Source organism: Narcine bancroftii, chromosome 3 (genome assembly GCF_036971445.1).
Source record: "Narcine bancroftii isolate sNarBan1 chromosome 3, sNarBan1.hap1, whole genome shotgun sequence".
NCBI lineage: Eukaryota > Metazoa > Chordata > Chondrichthyes > Torpediniformes > Narcinidae > Narcine > Narcine bancroftii.
The window spans coordinates 371,074,799-371,098,407 of record NC_091471.1 but is presented as its reverse complement, the minus strand read 5'-3'; the positions used below and the strand labels follow the sequence as shown (position 1 = coordinate 371,098,407).

Below are 23,609 nucleotides of genomic sequence, written 5' to 3'. Positions count from 1 at the left end.
AATATATTTGTGGTGGGTATTGGGATAATGTAGCTTGCTTAATGTGATCTCCCCAGTGATCTGTTCCACTTGAGCAGCACATGCTCAAAAGCTGAGGAACTCGGCAGGTTAGGCAGCATCCATGGACGTGAGTGACTATCGGTGTTTCAATAACGTTGACTGCCGATTACTTTGCATGGATGTTGCTTGGCCTGTTCCAGTTTTAAATCACCTTTCTTGTTTGCGACCTGTTCCACTTGTAGCATTCCCAATAGCTGATCTCTGGTCTTCAAACTCCAGAGATGTACCCGCTGCAGAGTCCTGGAACCTTCATTGTGAAAGTCGAGACAGTTTGATTTTGAATGTTGCCACTCCATTCACACGTGGAGTTAAGAATGGCGTGGGCTACCAGCTGCACCATTGCATGCTATATCATCAGAGATGACCTTCTTCTTCAAACAATGTTGCTTCCCCTCTACTGCCATCAACTTGGCCCTCACCCATATATCCATTACCCGCATATCTGCCCTGCCCCTCCCCCCCCCCCCCACTCCCCCCGTGCAACAAGTACAGGATTCACCTTGTTCTCAACTACCACCCCACCAGCCTCTGCATCCTTGGCTTTGTCTACTGCAGCAGTGAGGGTCTCCCAATGGCTAACCTTTTTAATACTAAGTGATCCCACCGCCAAACACATCTTCCCTGCTCCTCCACTCCATCTTCCGCAGGGACCACTCCCTCTGTGATTCCCTTATGCACTCCTCCCTTCCCACCAAGCACCCCATGGCACCTACCCCTGTTTCTGCAGGAGGTGCTCCACTTGCACCCACACCTCCTCTCTTATCACCATTTTGGGCAGCAAACAGTCCTTCCAAATGAAGCAACACTTGTGAACCTGCAGTGGTCAGCTACTGCATCCAGTGCTCCCTTTGTGGTCTCCTTTACATCGGAGAGACAGGACACAGACTCGGAGATGGCTTCGTTGACCACCCTTGCTCTGTCTGCTGCAATAGCATGGATCTCCCAGTGGCCACCCATTTCAATTCTTAGCCCCATTTCCTCACCAACATGTTTGTCCATGTTCTCTTGCAACTGCAAATTGGAGGATCAACATCTTGTCTTCTGTCTGGGCACCATTCAACCAGATGGAATTAACATGGACTTCTCTTGTTTTTGTTAGCCTCCCCCTCCTCTCACCCTCCAGTTTTCCCTATGTCTCCTTTCCTCTAGCCCTGTCTCTGTCTCTCTTCCCTGTTCCTTCTCCTTCACAGAGCTAACCATCTCCTCCCCCAATTAATTTATACCTTTCCTCTCTCCTGACTTCCTCTCCATATCAATGAACATCTTTTGTCACTTGGTCTGTACTCCTCCCCCTGCCTTTTCTTTCAATTCAGGCACCAGCCTGCTTGTTACTTGTACCTTGAAGAAGTTCTCAGGCCTGAAACATCGGGTGCATTTCTTTACCTCCAATGGATGTTGCAAGTCCTGTGTTTTTACTGTAATCACAGCATCTGCAAAGTATGTGGTTGATTAGAATAAATCCATCCTATTTTTAACTTTTAACTTCCCATTTGACGGTGGAAGGGAAGTTGTAGAACTTGCATTCACTGTGAAAATACTCACCAGCTTGTGTATCTTTTGTGGAGCAAACTGCAAATTCTCCATGTGAAATGTTAATGATCACAATCTCTCCAGGCATGCTGACTGCTTAAAACAGATTTTTTTTCTGTGGTTTAAAATTGCCTTATTTTTGTTGAGTTTATAATAATTAAGCTGTTTGAATCTAACACGGAACCCGAATTTCATTTGTACAATTTCATCTAGAATAAAAAAATCAATTTAAAAAAAATCTGTACTTTCAATTTATAATGAGGATCTGTCATTGTTAAGTATTTTCACAGGATTATTTAAAATATTCAGCAATTAAATGTCAATAAGCGCTTCACTCTGCAAAGCCTATTTCAGTAAATATTATCGGGCATGAAATGACGAGCTGTTCATTACAATTATACATTCTCTCTTTATTCCTAGGCCTCCATTCTTGATCTGCATTCTGGAGCTCTATCAATGGGCAAACAGTTTGTCAATATTTACAGGTAAGAAATGGGCTTTATGTCATTATCTCTCGTTATTCATTTGGACTTCATGAGGATTTTACAAACTATTTGAAGAATATGCTAAAGGTAAGCCTTAGCACATGGTCACCCCCAGATGTATGCAGTACCTTGAGTTCACTCTTGACCCAGATGACAAATGCACACTATTTGTTTTCTCTCTCCATCTTTGGAATGCAGGTTATTATATCAAGAAAAGTTGTCCATTATTAGGTAGACATACCATATTGACTCATTCAAAGGCATCCCTGATGTTCAGCTGCAGTCAAGTAAAAGTATTAAACCACAGATTGATTTGGTCATCGTGATACAGTTCAAGGTGTCAGGCAATTATTTGGGTCTGACCCTTGCTCCAACCTTTGTCCCCATTGAACTTGCACAATTGAACATGTGTAAAGCAGCATTCATTTTTATTTTGCTTTCTCACAACATGGAAGAAGGTTATTTGGCCCATCAAGATGATGCTGCTCTCAGAATGTTCTCCACCTCGTCCCTGAAATCTACTTCTCACCCGAGTCCATCAACTTCCTGCTTGAGCTGCAAAATGTTGCATTAATCCCAATGAGAATGATTGAAAGCAACTGCTAATAGATGAGGTTTCTCCAATATATTGCAATTTTGTGCATGTTGGATGTTTTACCATTATGGTGCAAGGTTTCAGTTGTCTGCAGGGAGTGTTAGGACTGCACAGGGTGATTTGAAGGCATGTGCTTTGGGTCTTTGGGAATTGAGTAGAGCTTTCCTTCAGCATGGAGTGTCACAGAAAGTCGACTTGCTGGTGGGGGTGTGTGGTGACACATCTGCCTGCCTTCCCTTGAGTTGATTGCTCAAGGTAATTTCTGCAGGATTTTATTTTTGTTGTTGGGTAATGACTAGGACTATTAGTGGTAATTTGAGAGTCTGTCATTCTTTCTCATTATTAATTGTAACTTTAAGTGGCTGTCGCTGGATTAGCTGTATATCCTCAAGAGGAGGCTCCCATGTGGGTTTCCCTAAGCCTCCAGGGCACCTCATAATCTGTACCTGCCAGGTATAGAGGTGTGTGACACGGTATAGCACAACATAACACAAGAAATAGGAGCAAGATTAGGCCTTCCAGTCTATGGAGCCTGCTCCACCATTCACTAAGATCATCTGATCATTGACTCAACTCCACCTACCTGCTTTTTCCCCATATCCCTTAATCCTTTTGTTTAATGTAAAAATCTTAACTGAACCTTAAATATGTTTAATGACACAACTGTGGGGTGTCATCGGACCAGAAGGTGTTGGCCTGTATCTGCAGCAGTAAACCTGTGGGATCTTGCTATGTGAAGATTGGACATTGCATTGGTGACCAGAGCTATGAGGTGGTGGAGGGGGTTAGGCCATCCCGAGATGCACTGTCTGAAGACCCTGTTCCATTTAGTTCTCAGGAGTGTCAGATTAGGCGGTTTCACATCTCCCAGCTGGCCAGGCCTCCATCTTTGCACTCAATATTGATGGATGCTCATTGGGGAGGCACCTGAATCTGCAATACCTCTTGCATCACTTTCAGAGGGCCCCCACCCCTCCCAATCAGTGTAGTCTGTTCCGCATCCCAGTCCCTCCTGCCTCCTGTAGTTGTCTGCACAGCAAGATCCCAAACTAGTCTTTCTGGCAGTGACAAGGGTGGATACTAGATGGGGCAGGGCAACCTCCTGACATGGTGTCACACAAGACACCCTGCACAGTTGCAGAAAGGCAACTTTGTGTGGTCTGGCAGCCTTCTAACATCTCCAGTGATGTGACCTTAGCGTGTCTCTCCAGCAGTGCAGTTATCCCTCGCCAGAGCACTAGGCTTTTCTAGTCTAAAAACACCATGTTTCATGCAGTGCAACTGGGTGAATACTTCTGGGCTTAATATTGTTTTGGCCATGATTCCTTATCGTTTTCTGTATGTGACCCTCAATCAAAAAAGTTTGGCCACCCCTGCTTCAAAACTTGGGTATTCTGCTGGTGGCGATGTTATTGCACCCTCTCTAGTATCTCTCCCTCAGTCAGGTTAAACATTTCTATGCAGTATATTTACTGATATTATTATCTCAGCCTGGTATTCCATTTTACGTGTGTGACAGATTATAGATAATTTTTTGGGAGATAAATTGGGGCAGATTTTTTAGTGTAGACCACATACAAACACTTTAAAACAGATCTTATTTAAAATACTGGAGCTCTGCTCATGCTAGACAGTCCGGTGCCAAGCGCCTTTGCAAAGCTATGGAGAATGCCCATGAGACTTTACTAATGGATTGTTGTTTTCAAAAAGGCAGCAGATGAAAGAACTCGTCGGAGCCGCAGTCTATCTGGAGTGAAACTTGCTGTTCTAGGAGGGTCATGTGGTTTTGCAAGCAGGGAGAGTAAAACAGGCTTTCTGAGAGAGATGGAGGGAGAGAGAGAATTCAGTTCTGGAGTTTTACAGTCAGCAACATCAGCTGGGACTGGAACTGGACAAGCTTGTTGAAAACCCCACTTGGAAGACAGGTTGTGAATGCTTAGTTCAGCCTGGTTAAGGCCCTTGTGGTTCATGCAAGAGGAGAGGACTCGCTGCCTAATGTGAAATGAGAGAAACTAAAAGGAACTCTGGTGACTTGAAAGAAAGAGGTTATCATCTGAAAAACCATGCTGGGCAAGTTTCTTTGGCAAGACACTCAAGTGGCTGGTTACAAGGAATCAGTTTGTGTCCTGGAACTACAAATCTCTCTCTGAAAACTGACAAGAACCTTCCTGAGTGGTAATCATTTACCTTTCAAGCACCAAAGCCTGGTAAACTTTATAAATGTTAAATTCTGTGCACAGAATAAGAATTGACTGCAACCAGTGAACTTGGAGGAATGAGAAGTGAGATTGGACTGTGAATCAAAGAACTTTTCTAAACTTACACACTTTAAATACACATGCAATTAGAATTAGAAGGAGGTTAAGTTAGGTTAGTTAAGTTAAAGTGTGATTCTGTTTTCATATTTAAAGATAATTAAAAGCAACTTTTGTTTAAGTAACCATTTGTCTTGGTCAATGTCTATGGGTCCTCTGGGCTCGTAACTCGTGAATGTAGATTTTTTGATTATGTTACTTGCGTGTTTATCCTTTTGAGGTGGGCCAAAGTTCAAAATATATTACACATATTTTTCTGGAATATTTCTACTTGTGCTATCCTCAGATAAGGGGCTTTGAATTTTGACATGAATTGAAATTGCATAGAATATATTGGTTATAATTTAAAATGGTGATTAAATTGAGAACATTACATATTGTTAATTTTAAATTGCATTTAAAGGTACTTTGGTGAACAAGTGAAAGATTTATTTGATGAAGAAGATTTTGCCTTGTACAGGTAGGGAGATTCTGATGACGTCCTGATATAAGAATTTTCAAATATATATTTCTTTTCCTGTTCTTCTACTGTCTTTCCCAGGTTTTGATGCCTGCATTTCTGGGTCCATTCTTCCTTTCTGAGCCCAAAGGAAGATTACTGGGCCTATTTTTTTTAAAGCAATACAAAATATTAGCAATACTTTTTAAAAAAAAAATCAGATTTTTAATGGCTACGAGAGTTCTTCTGAGCTTGATTGATTGTTTGCTAGTTCCAAATCAGAAAAATAAAACATGATTGGTTTTGAATGTTGACTCATCAGTGCAACCAAATGACACAAGGCACCATGTGTGATGTCTGATTGACAGTCTCAGGTCTATCTGCACCTATTTCTCTTGCAACATTTATTTTCTTCCAAAATGCAATTAAGTAACATAATAAAAACTGTGGGAAGTATATCAAAGACCCAATATCTTCCAGGCTAGTGCAGGCCCTTTATTTTATGATTCATGAAAGTAGTGTGGTGTACAACTTATTAAATGAGTATAAATTAATGAAGGTGCCATGCTATTGACCAGAATTAAGGTGAGCTCTCGACTTTGGGTTCTAAGCGAGAATATGCAATTTATTATTCAAGAGATGAATATACTCTTCCAAATATCTTGTCATGGAAATGCCTTGTATATACTGAGAGACACAAAAGCTGCAGATGCTGGAATTTTGAACAGAGAAAGAATTGCTGGAGGAATTCATCATGGAGGAATTCATCAGGTCAGACAACATCCACGGGTCGAAATGATCAGTTACCATTTCAGGTCTGAACCTTTAATTAAGACAAAGATAAAACAGCAGAAATGTCCTTTAAAAAGAGGGAAAGAAGCCGGGGGAGGAGAAAGAATGTTTTGGACAGAATGTGTAGAAGGTGGAGAGACTATTATGGTGTGGGGGGTGGTGGGAAAGTTGGAGAGAAAATAAAAACTACTGGAATAGGTAATGAAGAGATTGAAATAGTGAACCAGCTGGGGGTTGGGGTTACCTAAAATTAGAAAAAACAAAGTCCATTACTTAACATCTCCGAGCTCCTCCTCAGCCTCTTCGTTTCCATTTCCATGGAGTCGTATAATAAAAAAGTTGGCCAAATCAACTAAAGGAAGCATGGTATTTGGTACTTTTAGAGTAGTTGCATTAAAATGGGAATAAAATAAATTATTTTTCAATTTTCTGAAATTTTTAAAGAGCATGCCTTTATCTGAATCCATCAATGAATGAAATTTGAATGAGATAAAAACACAAAATGCTGGAGAAGCTCAGCAGGTCAAACAGTGTCCTTTAAGTCGTGAAGGCAAAGACACAAAACCGATGTTTCAGGCTTGAGCTCTTCAAGGTCTGAGAGAAAGCTGGCAGGCATCCTAACAAAAAGGGTGGGGGGGGGGGGGGGCAGGGTGGCAAAGGCAGGAGATGATAGGTGAAGAAAGGAGGGAGGGGACAGCAGCAATGACGGGGAGGGGGCTGGGTGGGTGGGTGAAAGAACCAGAAGGACAGAAAAAGGGGGGAGGGCAAAGAAAAGGCGTGGTTTTAATGTCCAGAGGTTGGTGAGTTTGTGCAGCAAGTGGTTTAACATCACTTTGTGTTGCACTGATAGGGAACATGCTTAACTTTGAAATTATTTTGTAAATGATTCAGGTAAGGTTTGATATCAAAGATGAAAACCATACATCATATTCCTGTGCTCTACCTCCTGCCCCTCCCTCCACTATTTTATTTAGGCACCTGCTTGCTCTTTGTCATACCTTAATGAAAGGCTCTGGCCCAAAAAGTTGGTTATGATTCTTTGTCGCAAGAACATCGCATGACCTTTTGAGTTTCTCCAGCACTTCAGTGTATTAAACATCATATTCCTTCGATAAGGTCCCGCATAAACGACTGGCTTCCAAAATCAAGGCTCATGGGATTGGGGGCAAAGTATTGATATGGATTGAACACTGGCTGGCAGGTAGAAGACAGAGAGTTGGGATAAATGGCTCGTTTTCTGAGTGGCAGGTGGTGACCAGTGGGGTGCCACAGGGATCTGTACTGGGACCCCAGCTGTTCACAATTTACAGTAATGATCTGGATGAGGGGATTGGATGGAATATCTCCAAATTTGCAGATGACACTAAGCTAGGAGGGGTTGTGTGCACAGAAGAGGGGGTCAGGAAGCTCCAGTGTGATTTGGATCAATTGAGGGACTGGGCAGATACATGGCAAATGCACTACAATGTGGATAAATGTGAGGTTATCCATTTTGGTAATACATACTGGAGGGCAGATTACTATTTGAATGGCAATAGATTAAGAGATGGGGAAGTGCAGAGAGACCTAGGGGTACTTGTACACCAGTCTCTGAAGGCGAGCATGCAGGTACAGCAGGCGGTTAAAAAGGCAAATGGTCTGTTGGCCTTCATATCAAGAGGGTTTGAGTCGGGAGGAGTCACGTGATGGAGTAGTGGCCGGACGGTGAACTCCAGCCCTCTCCAGAAAAGTCGGTAAAAACAAGAGAAAACACAAAGGCACAGAAATAAAAGTTACAGAAAAGTGAGTATAAAGGTGGAAAGAAGATGGCGACAAAAAAAGAAAAATCGAAAGCAACGGTAAGAAGAGAGGAAGAGAAAACAAAGGAGGAAAAAGGTGAAGGCCTTACCTGTCCGAAGAGGCCCGCTGCGGAGAGAGAAACACGCTCCCTCAGGTCGGTAAATAATGGACTACAAAAATGGCTCGCAGAGCCGAGTAAAAGTGCGCGATGCGAATGAAAAAAAAACACACCGACGGGAGGGGGGACCAGCTGGGGAGTCGATCTCCACAGCCGGCAACGACAGCTGCAGAACACCTGCAGCAAGAAGAGACCACAGAACACAATAGAAACAAGAAAGAAGAGGAGGAAAGGGCAACAAAGAAACAACAGATGGTCAACCCAGAGGAAGAAGAAGAGGAAGAGTATGGTGAAATAGAAGAAGAAAAGAAAGGCAAGGTAAAGGATATACTTGCTCTTATTAAAGGATACATGGAGTCATTTAAAGAATGGCAAACACAGGAATTTAAGGATTTAAGAAAAAGAATAAACAACACAAGAGGGTTTGAGTCTAGGAATAAGGATACCTTACTGCAGTTGTACAGAGCCTTGGTGAGACCCCACCTGGAGTAATGTGTGCAGTTTTGGTCACCTTATCTAAGGAAGGATGTTCTTGCAATGGAGGGAGTGCAGAGGCGATTCACCAGGCTGATACCTGGAATGGCAGGAATGACTTATGAGGAAAGATTGCGCAAATTGGGATTGTACTCGCTGGAGTTTAGAAGATTGAGAGGGGATCTCATAGAGACCTATAAAATTCTGGCAGGACTGGACAGAGTGGATGCAGGCTGGGATGTTTCCAAGGATGGGAAAATCCAGAACCCGGGGCCATGGTTTGAGATAATCGGCAAACCATTTAGGACCGAGATGAGGAGGAATTTCTTGACCCAGAGGGTGGTGAATCTGTGGAATTCATTGCCACAGAGGGCAGTAGAGGCAGGTTCATTAAATATATTTAAGAAGGAATTAGATCTATTTCTTCAGTATAAGGGTATTAAAGGTTACGGAGAGAAGGCGGGGACGGGGTACTGAACTTTAAGATCAACCATGATCTCGTTAAATGGCGGAGCAGGCTCGAAGGGTCGAATGACCTACTCCTGCTTCTATGTTTCTATGTTTCCTATTGGACAGCCTTAAACCCAATGGCACGAACATTTTTTCAAATTAATGTAATCACGATCTATATTTACTTCCACTGTTAATGTTTCTTCTTTACCTACTCTCATTCTTACTCTTCTCTCGAACCCCCTGTTTCCTAGTCTCTCTTCACTCCCACCTTCTGTCCAATTCCCTATCACCTCTGTGCCCCTCCCATCTTCTTGACCTTGTTCCCCACTTGATATCACCCCTTCCTATTTTATTCTCGACAAAAGACTCTGAACCCGAAACGTTGACCTATTATTGCTATCCAAGGACGCTACCTGACCTGCTGAGTCCTTCCAGTTTAGCTTTATTCACTTTTTTTTGTATATGCTTTTTTAAAATAGTGACAAGAGCAGACTACTCAGCCCCTCAATTCTGTCCCACTATTTGTTTAAAGCACTGATAAATCAAACTCGATGGTCTACCCACTTGACTAAAATATATTGAGCCCAGTCTTGAATATTTTAATTGATCCAGCAATCCAGCCTTTGGAGAATGGTCTCCATCACATTGTGTGAGACATTTTAAAATATTATTCAACATGTTTTCTCATGTATAAATTTGCTGTGAAAGAAAGCTGTAGAATGTTTAGATGAGTATCAAAACAGAACAGAGTAGAAATATTTTACATCATATTTCACAAGATGCTCCCCCATATTACAAAACAAGCTAACAAAAACAAAATAAGCCAATAACTTAAAGGTACATTAAAAAAATCTTAAGTACTGTTCTGTAAATGTTAGTTCAAGAAAAAAAATCATCCCTTTGTTTCAGATATTGATTGCTCAGGAGAGTATAGTGGAGAATGATTCATGGCATCCAGTGTGATTCAGCTCTGCTGTGTGGGGTAGAAAAGGCAACAAAGATATTGGTGGAAGGTTCACAGCTGGAGGGGGTGAGGTGGAGGTTTTTCTGGCAAGAGAAGTGATTCTACGATGACATGATCATTCCTTGGTAGCAGGGTCAAGTGTATCGAGGCACAGCAGCAGAGGTTTTGTAGTGATGAACACACAGAAAATTGGGAGGCATGAGTTTAAATGCCTGGAATTGGATTTTACCACCTTGTAAATAAAATTTCGAAGAAAAATAAGGAAAAAAATTAATAAGTTAAATTTTAAAAGTGCTGCACAGGAACTTCAGGCCATGGTGTCTGTACTGATCATGATGTTAAAAGGCCTTGGAGGACCACATGTTAGAATGGAAATGGCAGGAAAAATGATGTGGTTTTTGTATGCAGATGTCAACAAGGTAGGTCTTGTGTTCTAATTCTTTTCTTTCAAGCTTAGACCTACTGGATTATTGGTGATGACGTGCTCCATTGAATACAGAACGAGAAGGATAGTTGGAGTGAGTGTGTGCTGAAGAGGAGTGGGAGGGAGTTCTTCAGATCCCTGCAGCAATGGTCTAACCACTGAAAAAGGTGGAAGTTGTAAAAGCTGGGCAGGTTGCATTCAACAGGACTGGTTTGGGTTTGATGGGTACAATGGTGGCAAATAGATTAAATCCAGAGAATTGTGGAGTAATGATGTTCTGAGGGAAAGCAGTAATAAACAGTTGAACATTAAGAAGAACAGAGACATTTTCCAGTTCCTATTCAAAAGGGTTTTTACATAGAAAAGCCATGTTATTGCTCTACTTGCGTGTAAAAGGGTAACCGTGTTTATGCTGAAAGCTGAAAAGTCAGATTGCTCAGTCCTTTTACATGGGAGAGATTCGTGAAGTGGCTTCCCAGACAAAAGGGGCGGGACATTGTACAGCAGCGCTGCCCTATACTGTGAGGCACAGAGCTGAAGTTTTGGAGACACACTCTGCATTGCTGCAGACTTTTCAAAAGGAGCACAAATATTTAAAAAAAAGTGCTTTTACTGTATTTGTCTTATTTTGCATCCCAATCAACAAATAAATTATGGTATTTAAGACTCTACTTTTCTCTGTTTGAATGGGATCACACGATATCAGAATCGACAGTGATTCTCCAGTAAAGTCAATTGCCAACAGAAGCAAACCAAACCAGACTATAAATCTTGTTAAGATAACTGTATGCTCTCTGCTACAAATGTGAAATCCACATACCTTGCTCTGTACCTCATGAGATCAACGCCATCTAGTAACATAAAGCAATACATAATAATAATGAATATTAGCGCGAGGGAAATGAGGACTCCTTCAGACCATTGATGGTCTGTTTGGTCCATTTCTGTTGGTTACAACCTTGACAAAGTTTCCCGAAAATATATTCAAGGAACAAGTTTATAAAGAAAAAGTGAGATCAGTAGTAAAAGTGTATTGCAGGGATAGTGTTAAAAGTTTGGGTTTAATTTTGACAAACGAGTTTGTGAGTTTTACACTTGACATGATTATTACTCTGTCAGGGTGATCAGTCCCAGACGAAAGCCTCATTGTCACATCCAACTTGTGCCCAGCACCCACATGAGGTTGGTTCATTTGTCTTGACTGAAACTAAAGTTAAAACGGCAAGAGTTTCGGCAGCCGGAGGAATGCTGCAAGTAGAGAGGAAAGTGATCTGAGAAGTCTGAGTCTGTTCACTGTCAGCTCCACTGACAACTCCATTTACAGCTCCACTGAACCAACTCTGACATCATCAGGAATCCCCCTTTTGAGCAACTTCGCTCCATCTCTGACAGTAGGTCCCTTAGTGGAGGAAACACGGAGGGAAATGGATCCTCCAATCCACCTTTTCTGTGTTCATGCAGGTAAGTGAAGCATATAAAAGCCAGACGAAAGCTATCTTAAAGCTTTAATATAAAAGGGCTATTGATTATTGATGCAGGATCACTGGCAGGGAAGATGGTTGAAAATATATTGGGAACATTGGTCCTTTTTAAAAAAAAAAATTAAAGTTTGCATACATGTAGTATATATGATCCACATCCATCCATCACTTTTATACAAGTTGTTACTGACAACAAAACCAAAATATATTCCCTCCCCTTAAAAACTAAAATCCTCCCTTACCCCAGCTGCCACAAAAACAAATCAATCATTACTTACACATATTAATACTAAAGAAAAGTAGAAAAAATAAAGAGAATAATAAAAAGGATGGATTGTACTAAGGCAGGTTAGAGAGCACAGAGGACTTAACTATCTGGAGAGATCATGGGGAATGGCGAGAAACAAGACTAACCCATAATACCTATCTTGTGTATGTATGGGCTCCATATTTGTTGGTATATGTTATATTTATTTCTCAAATTATAAGTAATTTTTTCCAATGGGATGGATTTTTGTATTTCTGCATGCAGTATATCTATCCCCAGGTAGGAATCCGACTTCCAAGTAACTGCAATACATTTTCTTGCCACTGCCAGTACTATTTACACAAACTTATGCTGAGTAGGTAAAAGGACTAGTTTAGGTTTAGTTCCTTCAACATTCCCTAACAAAAATAGGGTTTTGCCGATATGTAATATTAGTAATTTGTTCCAATAGTTCCCTACATTTACCCAAAACAAATCTTACTTTTGGACACATCCATGTGTAGTGCAGAAAGGTACCTTCTTCTGCACTACATCTAAAACATTTATTTGTTAAGTCTGATTTTATTTAATGCAACTTGGATGGTGTGATTAATAATTGATGTGAAAAATTATACTGTATTAATCTGTTTTGCACATTAATTGTGATCGACATGCAGTCTCTTCACAAATTCATCCATATTTGCTCATTAATTGTAATATTAAGATCCTGTTCCAATTTCTGTTTAGACTTGTTTAGTCCCGGTTTACATGTTGCTATCTGTAATGACAAGTACATTGCAGAGATATATTTTCGTACTGGCCCTGTTGAATAAGAGTTTCCACATCACTACATGGCGATAGTAAACTTTCTGGTTCCAATTTGTCCCTTAAAAATCGCTTTATTTGAAAATAACAAAAAAACATATTTCTAGATATTTCCCTCAATTGAATAAAAGACATAATTGACCTTGTTCATAAGTCTTCTATTATCTTAATTCCTTTAACATTCCACAACTTCAAAAATTTATTGTCTTGGGAAAAAGGTATCAAATTATTCTGGTGATATAACCCACTTTGTCCCAATTTCCCCATCTATCTTGCCCCAGATATCTATTAAATGTTTCAGTAAAGGTGTATCTTTAATTCTTGAAATCAATCTTGAATTCCATTTTTAAAGAAAATTCTTAGGTGACTTCTCTCCAATTTTCTCCATTTCTATATTGATCCATGACAGATTAATTCCCTCTTCAAAAAAACATGCAATAAAATGCATTTGAGCTGATCTATAATAATTGTAAAAATTAGGCAGTAGCAAACCCCCTAATTCATATTTCCATGTTAATCTTGCATGGATACTCTAGACCAGGGGGGTCAAACTCAAATTCACAGAGGGCCAAAATTAAAAACTTGGACTAAGTCATGGGCCAAACTTAAATATTTATTGAAAATTTTCAACTACGTCTGCTTTCAACATATGTAATGTTAAACTTTTTCTTATTAAAATAAATGTTTAATAACAGTTTTGGTTAAACTCTTTCCAGAAGAAGCATTAACAAATGAGAAATAAAATATTCAATCAATAATATTTCTCTATAGCCTTTAAGCTCCTTTTAAATGTATTTTTTTTCACAAGCCAACAAGTCAAAAAAATAACAACTTGCTTCAATGAAAATCCAATCTTTCAACTATGAACAGTCCAAAGTGAACCAAAGAAAATATGAATCCAAGCTTAGCTTGCTCCACTGTGATTTACTCTGATGCACCTGGGTCTAAACCAGATACTTGGCATCTCTTCTTAGATGCAAGTTCATCAAATCTGGGGTCAGAGTTTGCCTCCCACCTGTCTTGAAAGATCCTGTTTTCTGTCTTTCGTTTGGCCATTTTTCGTAAGGGGTTTATTACAAGTGAGTTAGGCGACAGGTCGCAGATTCTAATGAAAGTAAAGAGAGGAGGTGGGAGTGATTAGCGGGCTGACGGGCCGGCACCAACACATTTGCAAAGCATTCTGGGATTTCTAGTATTAGCTGTGCATGCGCTATACTGGCGCGGCGGCCAGCTCTAATACATATTTGATATGATCTTGCGGGCCAAATATAATTATATCACGGGCCAAATTTGGCCCGCGGGTCTGAGTTTGACATGTGTGCTCTAGACATTTTGCCCTTCCATAAAAATTTTCAAATTCATTTATTTAGCTCTTTAAAAAAAAACTGTTGAAATTCTAAAATAGGGAATGTTTGAAAGAGATATTGAATTCTTGGGAAAATATTTATCTTTATACAATTAACTCTTTCTATTAAAGTTATAGGTACTCTCACCCATTTCTTTAAATCTTCCTCAAACTTGTGGAGTATAGGTAAATACTTCAATTTATACAGATTCTTTAAATTATTGTTTGTCCCAATCCCTAAATATTTAATCCTATTTCTTGGCCATCTAAACTGAAAATTTCACTGGTAGGTCATATTAATCACCTTTTGTAAATAGTATAGCTTCACTCTTGTCCCAGTGTACCTTATAACCTGAGACTCTTCTCATCAGAGATGGAGTTGTCTCAAGGAAGACTCTGGTTCAGACAAATACATCAATGCATCATCTGCTAATAAACTAATTTCATGTTCCTCATGACCGATCTTAAATCCCTTAAAAAATACATCCCGTCTAATCATCTCTGCAAGATGTTCAATAGCTCGTACAAATAATGCTGGCAATAAAGGGGCACCCTGTCTACTAGATCTCTGTAAATTGAGGGAAGTTGAGATTTATCCATTAATTGCCACTTTTGCCTTTAGATTAACATTGCTTTAATCCAATTAATAAAAGATTGTCCCAAGCCAAATTTGTTAATTTACTTAAAGAGAAAATCCCACTCGAATCTATCAAAGACCTTTTCTGTGTCCAAAGCTACAGTGACACTGAAATCTCCTCTTGATTGTGCTAAATGAGTAATGCTTAATAATCTCGCTACATTATCAGCAGTTGGTCTCTTTTTAACAAAACCAGTCTGGTTGGCATTAACTAACTTTGGTAACAATCTATTTATCCTGTTAGCCAAACCTCTTGCAACAATTTTATAATCTGCATTTAATTATGAAGGAGGCTTTAAAGAATTTTTTTTTGGTATTACAGTAATTATTGCAGTGGAGAAAGATTCGGGTAGTGTATGGGTCACTGAAGAATGATGGATTATATCCATAAATAAAGGAATCAAAAAATCTTTAAATTTAAATTAAAGCCCGAAAACCGTCTTCTCTTGGTGCTTTATTGGCCTGTGATGCACTCATTGTTTCTTTAATTTTTAACTGATCAATGGGAGAATTCAGTTCTAACTATTCTTCCAAAGATAACACAGGCAAATGTATTTGGAATAAATAATCATTAATTTTATTATTGTCTTTTAAAGATTCTGAATTATACAATCTTGAATAAAAGTCCTGAAAAGAATCATTTATCTCTTGCGGTTTATAACTAATATGAGTAGGATTTATCCAGATAGCATTTGTAGTTCTGGAAGTTTGTTCCATTTTTGTTGCCATGCTAGCGCTTTGTGTGATTGTTCACGAAATTCATAGTATTTTTGTTTAGTTTTCATTATTGCTTTTTCTGTTCTATAAGTTTAGATTGTTTTTTTTTTGTTAATGAATAACCTTCTTCTTTCCTCTGATCTTTGAGTATGCAAATCTTTCTCCATATCAGTTATCTCACTTTCAAGTTTATCCAGTTCCTTCATATGGTCTTTCTCACATACAAAGGCACAGAAATCAGATCTTTTGAGAAGCAAGCTATTTAATCTCCAACTATTGATTGGCTTTTCCTTTTCAGGCATTTCAATCTGTAACATTAAAGGTGAATAGTCAGACAAAATTTGTGCTTTATAATCTGCCTGAAATACTCTATCTTGAAGCTGTGCTGAAAGTAAGAAATAGTCTATTCTGGAATATGAATCCTGTCGATTTGAATCAAAAGAATAATCCCTATCAGTTCGATGTAAACTTCGCTAAATATCTAATGTTCATATCTTTCATTAAAGTCATTGTTGTTTTTACTTTTCTGCTTCTATTAGTTCCCCTTGAAGACCTATCTAATAACAGATCTAAACAAAAATTAAAATCTCCTCCTACCACTATATTCTCATGAGCATTCACTAGGTTTAGGAACATTTGTCCTTGATGAGGCATTGAATACAATGGCATGGAAGTCACATTAAAAATGTGTAAAAAAGGAAATGGGAACAACAATTCATGTAATTTAGACATGTGAGAAAGTGGAAAAATTTTGGGAAGATCTAAACCAGATATTAAATAAAATCACAAAAAGCAATATTCCAAAAAACCCAGAGATCTTCCTCCTAAGTAATATAAGAAACAAAGAATTTGGACTCGATTTGGATGGAGCACAAAAAAGATTTGTTAGGATAGCCCTAGCTGTAGCAAAAAAATGTATTATGTCAACCTGGAAAGTAGAAGACAACTTGCGAATACAACAATGGTACATAGAAATGAATAAATGTATTCCATTAGAAAAAATAACATATAATTTAAGAAATAACATCACAATATTTGAACAAATATGGGAGCCATACATGAAATACAATAGAGAAATCCTACCATGGACTTCCACCACCTAAAATGACAGAAGGAGAAGATAACGAAAAGAACTGACTCAGTAAAATTTCTTGTTTATTTTTATTAAGTCACAACATTGTTTAACGGGTTTAATGTATCTTATAGATTGAACTTTAAATAAATGGGGAAGTGGGTGAGGGAGGGAGGGAAGGGAGGGGGAAAAAGGGGGAGAAAATGACACTGTATATATTTAAGAAGAAAAATGTCTGTATCTTGGTCAATATGGTTTACAGTGTGAAAAATTAAAAAATTAAAAAAAACATGTAATGTATTGAGTGTAACTGGAGTGTGCAGTTCACTATGTTACAATGTTACTGGAAAAGTGTAAGTGCAAAGAAATTTACACATAATGGTTGGAAATTATTTTTTATGAGAAATTTACCAGGTGCAGTTGTTTTATTCAAATTAATGAAACTGAAGGCTGTTTAATTGAAGTGGATTCAATAATGAAGGAGGACTTTCTTTCCTGACCAGAGAAGTTAATGACTTCAATTTAAATTAATTGAGAGAAATTTGAGCAACAAATACATGCCAGAGAGTGTTGGCATCAGGAACGTAGTATCTGCAGCAGTTGCTTAGATCGGCACTTTGAGCCAAAACCCACAAGGCTACATGCCAAGAGTTGGGCAGTGAGTTTAGCCAAAAGAAGATGGGCCAAATGGTCGCCTTGTGCAACAGAATTCTGTCATATCACGATTCTAAGGCCAGTTATTCCCTTACAAATTAAAGTTCACACATCTGTCCAAACTTTGCAATTAACAAAATAAATTTACTTCTTATTACAAAATAAGAGGGCATTAGGATGATTGGAATAATCCCATCAAAAGTGTGTCATGTATCGTATGTATCTGTTCCCTATCCTCTTTTCTCTGTGGCCTTGCAACTTGTTCTCTCTCACATTTCTGTCAATCTTTTATTCTTTTGTCACCTATCTGGACTGGGATGTAATTTACAGTTTCCACTGACCTGACAAACATGTCGTTGGGATGTGAGAGAAAAACTGTTTACGTCAGAAGCCCACATGTTAACAGGGAGAACATGCCAATGACACTCAGACAGCACCTGAGATCAGGATCAGACCTGGGACTCTGGAGCAATGAAGCAGTGGCACATGCACCTTGACTTCAAACTTCAAATCTTGTGTCCTTCACAGGAAAACTTGAAGCCACAGATTAGAAAATTAATTTGTGCCCACAGGGGTATATTAATCAATATTTGTTATGTGGTGCATTTACCACATGCTCCACCACTATATAATGTATATTTATAATTCAAACAACATGATAAAATTATCTCTTTTTCAGTGATGTGAGATGGCGTATTCAGAAAGTAATAGCTGAAACTTTTGGGATTGACTCAACTCGCTTGCATCTCACAAAGCCAACGTTTTTCTCAAGGATGAACAATACTGAAGCCAAGACATTGCATGATGAATATTGGCATCCACACATTGATAAGGTATTTGATAATGTCTTCACAACGGATTGATAACATTGCAGTTATAATTCATTTATTTCTCTGGCTTGTATAATTTTTATAAGGATTATGTTTGCATGATAATGTATTGCAGGGCAGGGAAAATCCATCCCTCATTTTTGATGGCCTGTGAAGTGCGATGCTGAGCGCAATTTGATTATATTGTAACGCTGTGTATTCAATACAATGTGTTTCCTTGGAAATGGTTTCTACAAACATGTAAATAGAAAAAGGAAAAGGAAAGTGGGAGACAAAATTGGTCCAATAGAGAATCAGAAAGGACAAATGTGTATGGAGCCAAAAGAGATGGGGGAGGTCTTGAACAATTTCTTTTCCTCAGTATTTACTGAGGAGAAGGATATTGAACTGTGCAGGGTAAAGGAAGCAAAGGGGGTAAATATGGAAACTATAATGATTAAGAAAGAGGTAGTACTGGTGCTTTTGAAACATATAAAGATGGATAAGTCTCCAGGTCCTGACAGGATTTTCCCCAGGTCCTTGAGAGAAGTTAGTGAGGAAATAGCGGAGGCTCTGGCAGTGATTTTTCATTAAAGACTGGTATAGTGCCGGAGGATTGGCGTGTTGCGCATGTGGTTCCTTTGCTTAAAAAGAGTTCGAGGAGCAAGCCTTGCAATTATCGGCCTGAAAGTTTGACATCTATGGTAGGTAAATTGATGGAAAGCTTTCTTAGAGATAGTATATGGAGGGATAGGGTCTGATCAGGGACACTCAACACGGATTTGTGCGTGTAAGGTCGTGTTTGACTAATCTTGTTGAATTTTTTGAAGAGGTGTCTAGGAATGTTGATGAGGGTAGAGCAGTGGATGTTGTCTATATGGACTTCAGTAAGGCCTTCAATAAGGTTCCGCATGGGAGGTTAGTTAGGAAGGCTAAGTCCTTTGGTATTGATTTGGAGATAGTCAAGTGGATTCAACAGTGGCTGGAAGGAAGGTGCCAGAGAGTAGTAGTAGATAATTGTTTGTCAGGATGGAGCAAGCGGTGTACCTCAGGGTTCGATATTGGGACCGTTGCTGTTTGTCATATATATTAATAATCTGGAGGATGGGTCAGTAAATTGGATTAGTAAATATGCAGATGATATTAAAATAGGTGGGATTGTGGGGATGATGAAGAGGGTTTTCAAAGATTGCAGAGGGATTTAAACTGCTTAGAGGAGTGGGCACAAAGATGGCAGATGGAGTTTAATGCTGATAAGTGTGAGGTGCTTCATTTTGGAAAGAATAATCAAAGCAAGACATATATGGTCATTGAAGAATGCAATGGAGCAGAAAGATCTAGGAATAACGGTGGATTGTTTCCTGAAGGTTGGAGCGCATGTGGATAGGGTGGTGACCAAGGCCTTTAGTAGTCTTGCCGATATAAATCACTGCATAGAATCTAGGAGTTGGGAAGTAATGATGAAACTGTACAAGGTATCGGTGAGGCCAAATTTAGAGGACTGTGTGCAGTTCTGGTCACTGATTTATAGGAAGGATATTAACAAGATGGAGAGAGTGCAGAGAAGATTTACAAAAATGTTGCCTGGGTTTCAGCATCTGGAATAGGAGAGATTGAGCAAATTAGGTCTTTATTCCTTGGAACATAGCAGGCTGAGAGGGGATTTGATCGAGGTGTTTAAGATAATGAGAGGGATAGATAGAGTTGATGTGGAAAGGCTTTTCCCATTGAGAGTAGGAGAGATGGATACAAGAGGTCATGGGTTGAGAGTTGACAGGCAAAGGTTTAGGAGTAACATGAGGGGGAACTTCTTTACTCAGAGAGGGTTACTGTGTGGAATGGGCTTCCGGGAAAGGAGGTGGAGGCAGGGTCAATTTTGTCATTTAAGAAAGAGTTGGATAGGTATATGGATGGAAGGGGGATGGAGGGATATGGGCAGAGTGCTGGTAAGTGGGATGAGAGGAGGGTCCTTGGATCAGTGCGGACTAGAAGGCCAAATTGGCCTGTTGCCCTGCGGTAATGGTTATATGGTCATTCTTCATGATACCATCTGCCTTTTGGAGCTTTGCTTTGAATATAGGTGTGTTCTGCAGTTGTTTCTTATTGGTTGCCAAGAACAAATGGAGTTGAGGCGACATTTAAGGGTGCTCATCAACTCCATGCAAATGAAGAAACGTAATTCTCACTATTCTGTGAATTCTGTTAAATGGCTATCTCTTTCAATGCAAGATGTTATGATGAACGTCATTGGAGACGTAATGGAATGTATGTACTAATAACTTGTGATTCTAGTATATTCTTTTTTAACATTTAATCTAATCTCAAAAGCTTTTCATTGCAGATATAGTGTGGTTTGCATTTGATAGTTCTGGAATTCCTAATAAGTAATATTCTTTACAGATTTCCAAATTAATTACAAAATCACTGTTTAGTGATTCATTTGAGAGTATGCCAGACAATGTAATTTGTTCAACTTCCCTGCACAGTCTTTAAATGGCAATGGACCACAAGGGGTTGCGGACTCTAGGAGATTATCAAGGCACCAGAATTGGGAAGTTACCCCCCCCACCCCCTTCTGCTGAAGGAAACTGGGAAAAACACCCTTCAGGGAAGGTGACCATGCAGCAGACCAGCAAGGGGCTTGATGACTGTACGACACTCATAGGTTGCAGGCTGCTGGATCCTGGCTCTTGGGAACCAGGAATCGGAACCAGGATTTGTGCACTCAGGCACTGAAAGCTTCCTGGTTATATCTGAGGTTCGGAACTAGGAGCTCTGGTTTGCCAATGGGTCGAACAGTAAACTTGGCGGCTGGAGAGGTTTAGGGTGCGCTGAAGGCGAATTCACAGACACTCGGTCCCTCTGAAGGGACTCTTTTTGCATCTCTTCTCTTTTTCGTGGGGATGTCAGGTGATGGAAGTGGCTCTTTGTGTGCCTTTATGGCATGGAAAAGTTAACAAACTTTGATTTATAACTTTTTTTTTGCAATACCTTTTGTGCATTTGTTTGCTTGACTACTTGCATTCCTGTGACTGTGTTGCACTGAATATTATATGCACATATACAGTGTTGAACCTATGGGAACAAGGAAATGAACATGTAGTTACAGCAATAGTTAGGTTCATGGCTGCACCTGAAGGCACGAGGTTCATGATCTGTATTCATTAAACCTGATTTTCATCTCTTTTAAAAAATTTTATGGTCATGGACGTGCTGATTGTCAATGGGATAGCTATTGAAGTTCAACTTTGAAAGATTCTGTTGTTTTGACTGTAAAAACAAGACATTTGAATTGTCACTTCCCTGAGAGAGAGAGAGAGAGAGAGAGAGAGAGAATCAATCTTTTCAATGAGTGAATGACCTATTGGAGACTTGCTACTTGAACTTTATTTGTAGAGAAGTCCTTTCTGGATGACGTACATAGATCTTGTACACTCGGTGCTGGAAAGGGCATAATCTATGTCGGTGATCCCAGTGGGGATGGGCTTAAATTTCCAAGAATCTTCAGAAGAGATTTCACATGCATATATGTTCTCCTTGCTTTCAGGGAAAACCCATGCAGTTCACAGGCAATTGGTTGCTGTTGTAGCCTTGTCAAATGTACTAGTCAATTTTCATACAATACAAAAGTGTACAGCAAAAAAGGAGATCCTTCCACAGTCTCTCGGAGTGCTGCAGTTTCCCCTACTGTCACCTTTGACCCATACCAGTCCACCACAAGTCTTCCCCAATATGAACTGCATCAACTTTTGCTTTAAGCCAATGGTACATAGAAATGAATGAATGTATTCCATTGGAAAAAATAACATATAATTTAAGAAATAACATCACAGTATTCGAACAAATTTGGGAACCGTACATGGAACATAACAGGTTCTACCGCGGACCTCCACCCCCTAAAATGACAGAAGCAGAAAAATACGAAATGAACTGACCCAGTCTGTAAAAGTAGAAGACACAAATTTCTTGTTTATTTTCATTGTGTGATGACATTGTTTAATGGGTTTAATGTATCATATATATTGAATGTTGAGTGGGTGGTGAGGGGGGTGAAGGAGGGAGAGAAGGGAGGGGGGAAAAGGGGAGAAAATGACACTACATTCAAGAGGGAAATGTTTGTGTGTATTTTGGTCAGTATGGTTCATAGTGTGAAAAATTTAAAAAAATTTAAAAAACTTTTGCTTTAAGCCTTGCCTTTTTCTCAGAGTTGAAGCACTGAAGTTTACCGTGTGCACTTCAGAGCTCCTTCTAATTTTTCTGCATTCCCCAACTTCACACCCTGCCATCCACTTCTTTAGTCGGGCTCAGTAGTGTGTGCTGTTTCAATACAATTATGACATTGCATTAATCGTAACACAAAATATGAGCTCTGAATAAAACCAAGGCAGGTTAATTGTGTCCCTGAATTTTATTCATCCTCATTGTGGAGGGTAGGATAACAGAACTCATCATTGAGACTGAAAGACATTGAGAGTATTCTGAAATGGGCAGCAGAAAGTAACGGGGCCAGGTGAGATTTTCCCTGGGTGCCTTTTCCTTACTTATTTCAAATTTCTGGTATTCTCCATTTTCTCATTTACAAGCTTGGCCTCATCGCTGTTGAAGGTAGTACAATATCAGTTTCCAGATGTACTTCAAGGACATCCAGCTGTCAGCATCACTGCTCTCAACTCAGAATCCTCTGTTATTAGGGTTATTAGACAAATTATCAAGAATCCATACTAATGAGCAGAATTTATTTTGGAAAATGTTGGAAAAATTGGCTTTAGAACCTTTCCTGATTGCTGACTCGATTTCCATGCCTGCAAATGTGCAAAATTGTCTATCGTCTTTGTTCACCTATTGTAGTAACAGGTCTATGGCAGATGCCATCTCACTGGGTCTACACAAAGCCCTGGATGATAAAGATGCATTCATCAGGATGCTCCTTACTGAATATAGTTCGGCATTGAACACCGTCGTCCCCTCAAAACTGATCAGCAAATTACAAGACTCAGCACCTCACTATGTAATTGGATCCTGGATTTCTTCACTTCAGATCACAATCAGTGAAGATTGGTAAGGACATCTCCTCCACAATTTCCACCAGTACCAGAGCACCACAGAGCTGCATTCTTTTCCCCCTGCCCTGACTTTACACATATCGCTGTGTGGCTCAGTACAGTAACACCATCGACCAATTTGCTGACGATACCACAGTGGTGGGTTGTATAAAGGATGGGGATGTGTCAGCATACAGGAGAGAGGTTGAAAACTTGGCTGAATGGCGCACAAACAAAAATGAATGTCACTAAAACCAAGGAGCTGATTGTTGACTTCGGGAAGGGAAATCCTGGGGTATACAATCCAGTGATCATTGTGGGATCAGAAGTGGAGAAGGTGAGGAAATTTAAG

At 39.6% G+C, this 23,609-nt stretch overlaps 1 protein-coding gene across 3 annotated transcripts in view; it reads left to right on the top strand.

Moving 5' to 3' along the window:
- LOC138759603 (uncharacterized) overlaps positions 1 to 23,609 on the top strand; it is a 374,892-nt gene that overhangs the window by 27,402 nt on the left and 323,881 nt on the right. For all 3 annotated transcript variants that reach the window (XM_069930320.1, XM_069930319.1, XM_069930317.1), the window contains exons 5-7: positions 2,011 to 2,075; positions 5,389 to 5,445; positions 18,086 to 18,239. In XM_069930320.1, coding sequence (XP_069786421.1) covers positions 2,011 to 2,075; positions 5,389 to 5,445; positions 18,086 to 18,239 — 276 coding nt within the window. The remainder of the gene's footprint in view (positions 1 to 2,010; positions 2,076 to 5,388; positions 5,446 to 18,085; positions 18,240 to 23,609) is intronic.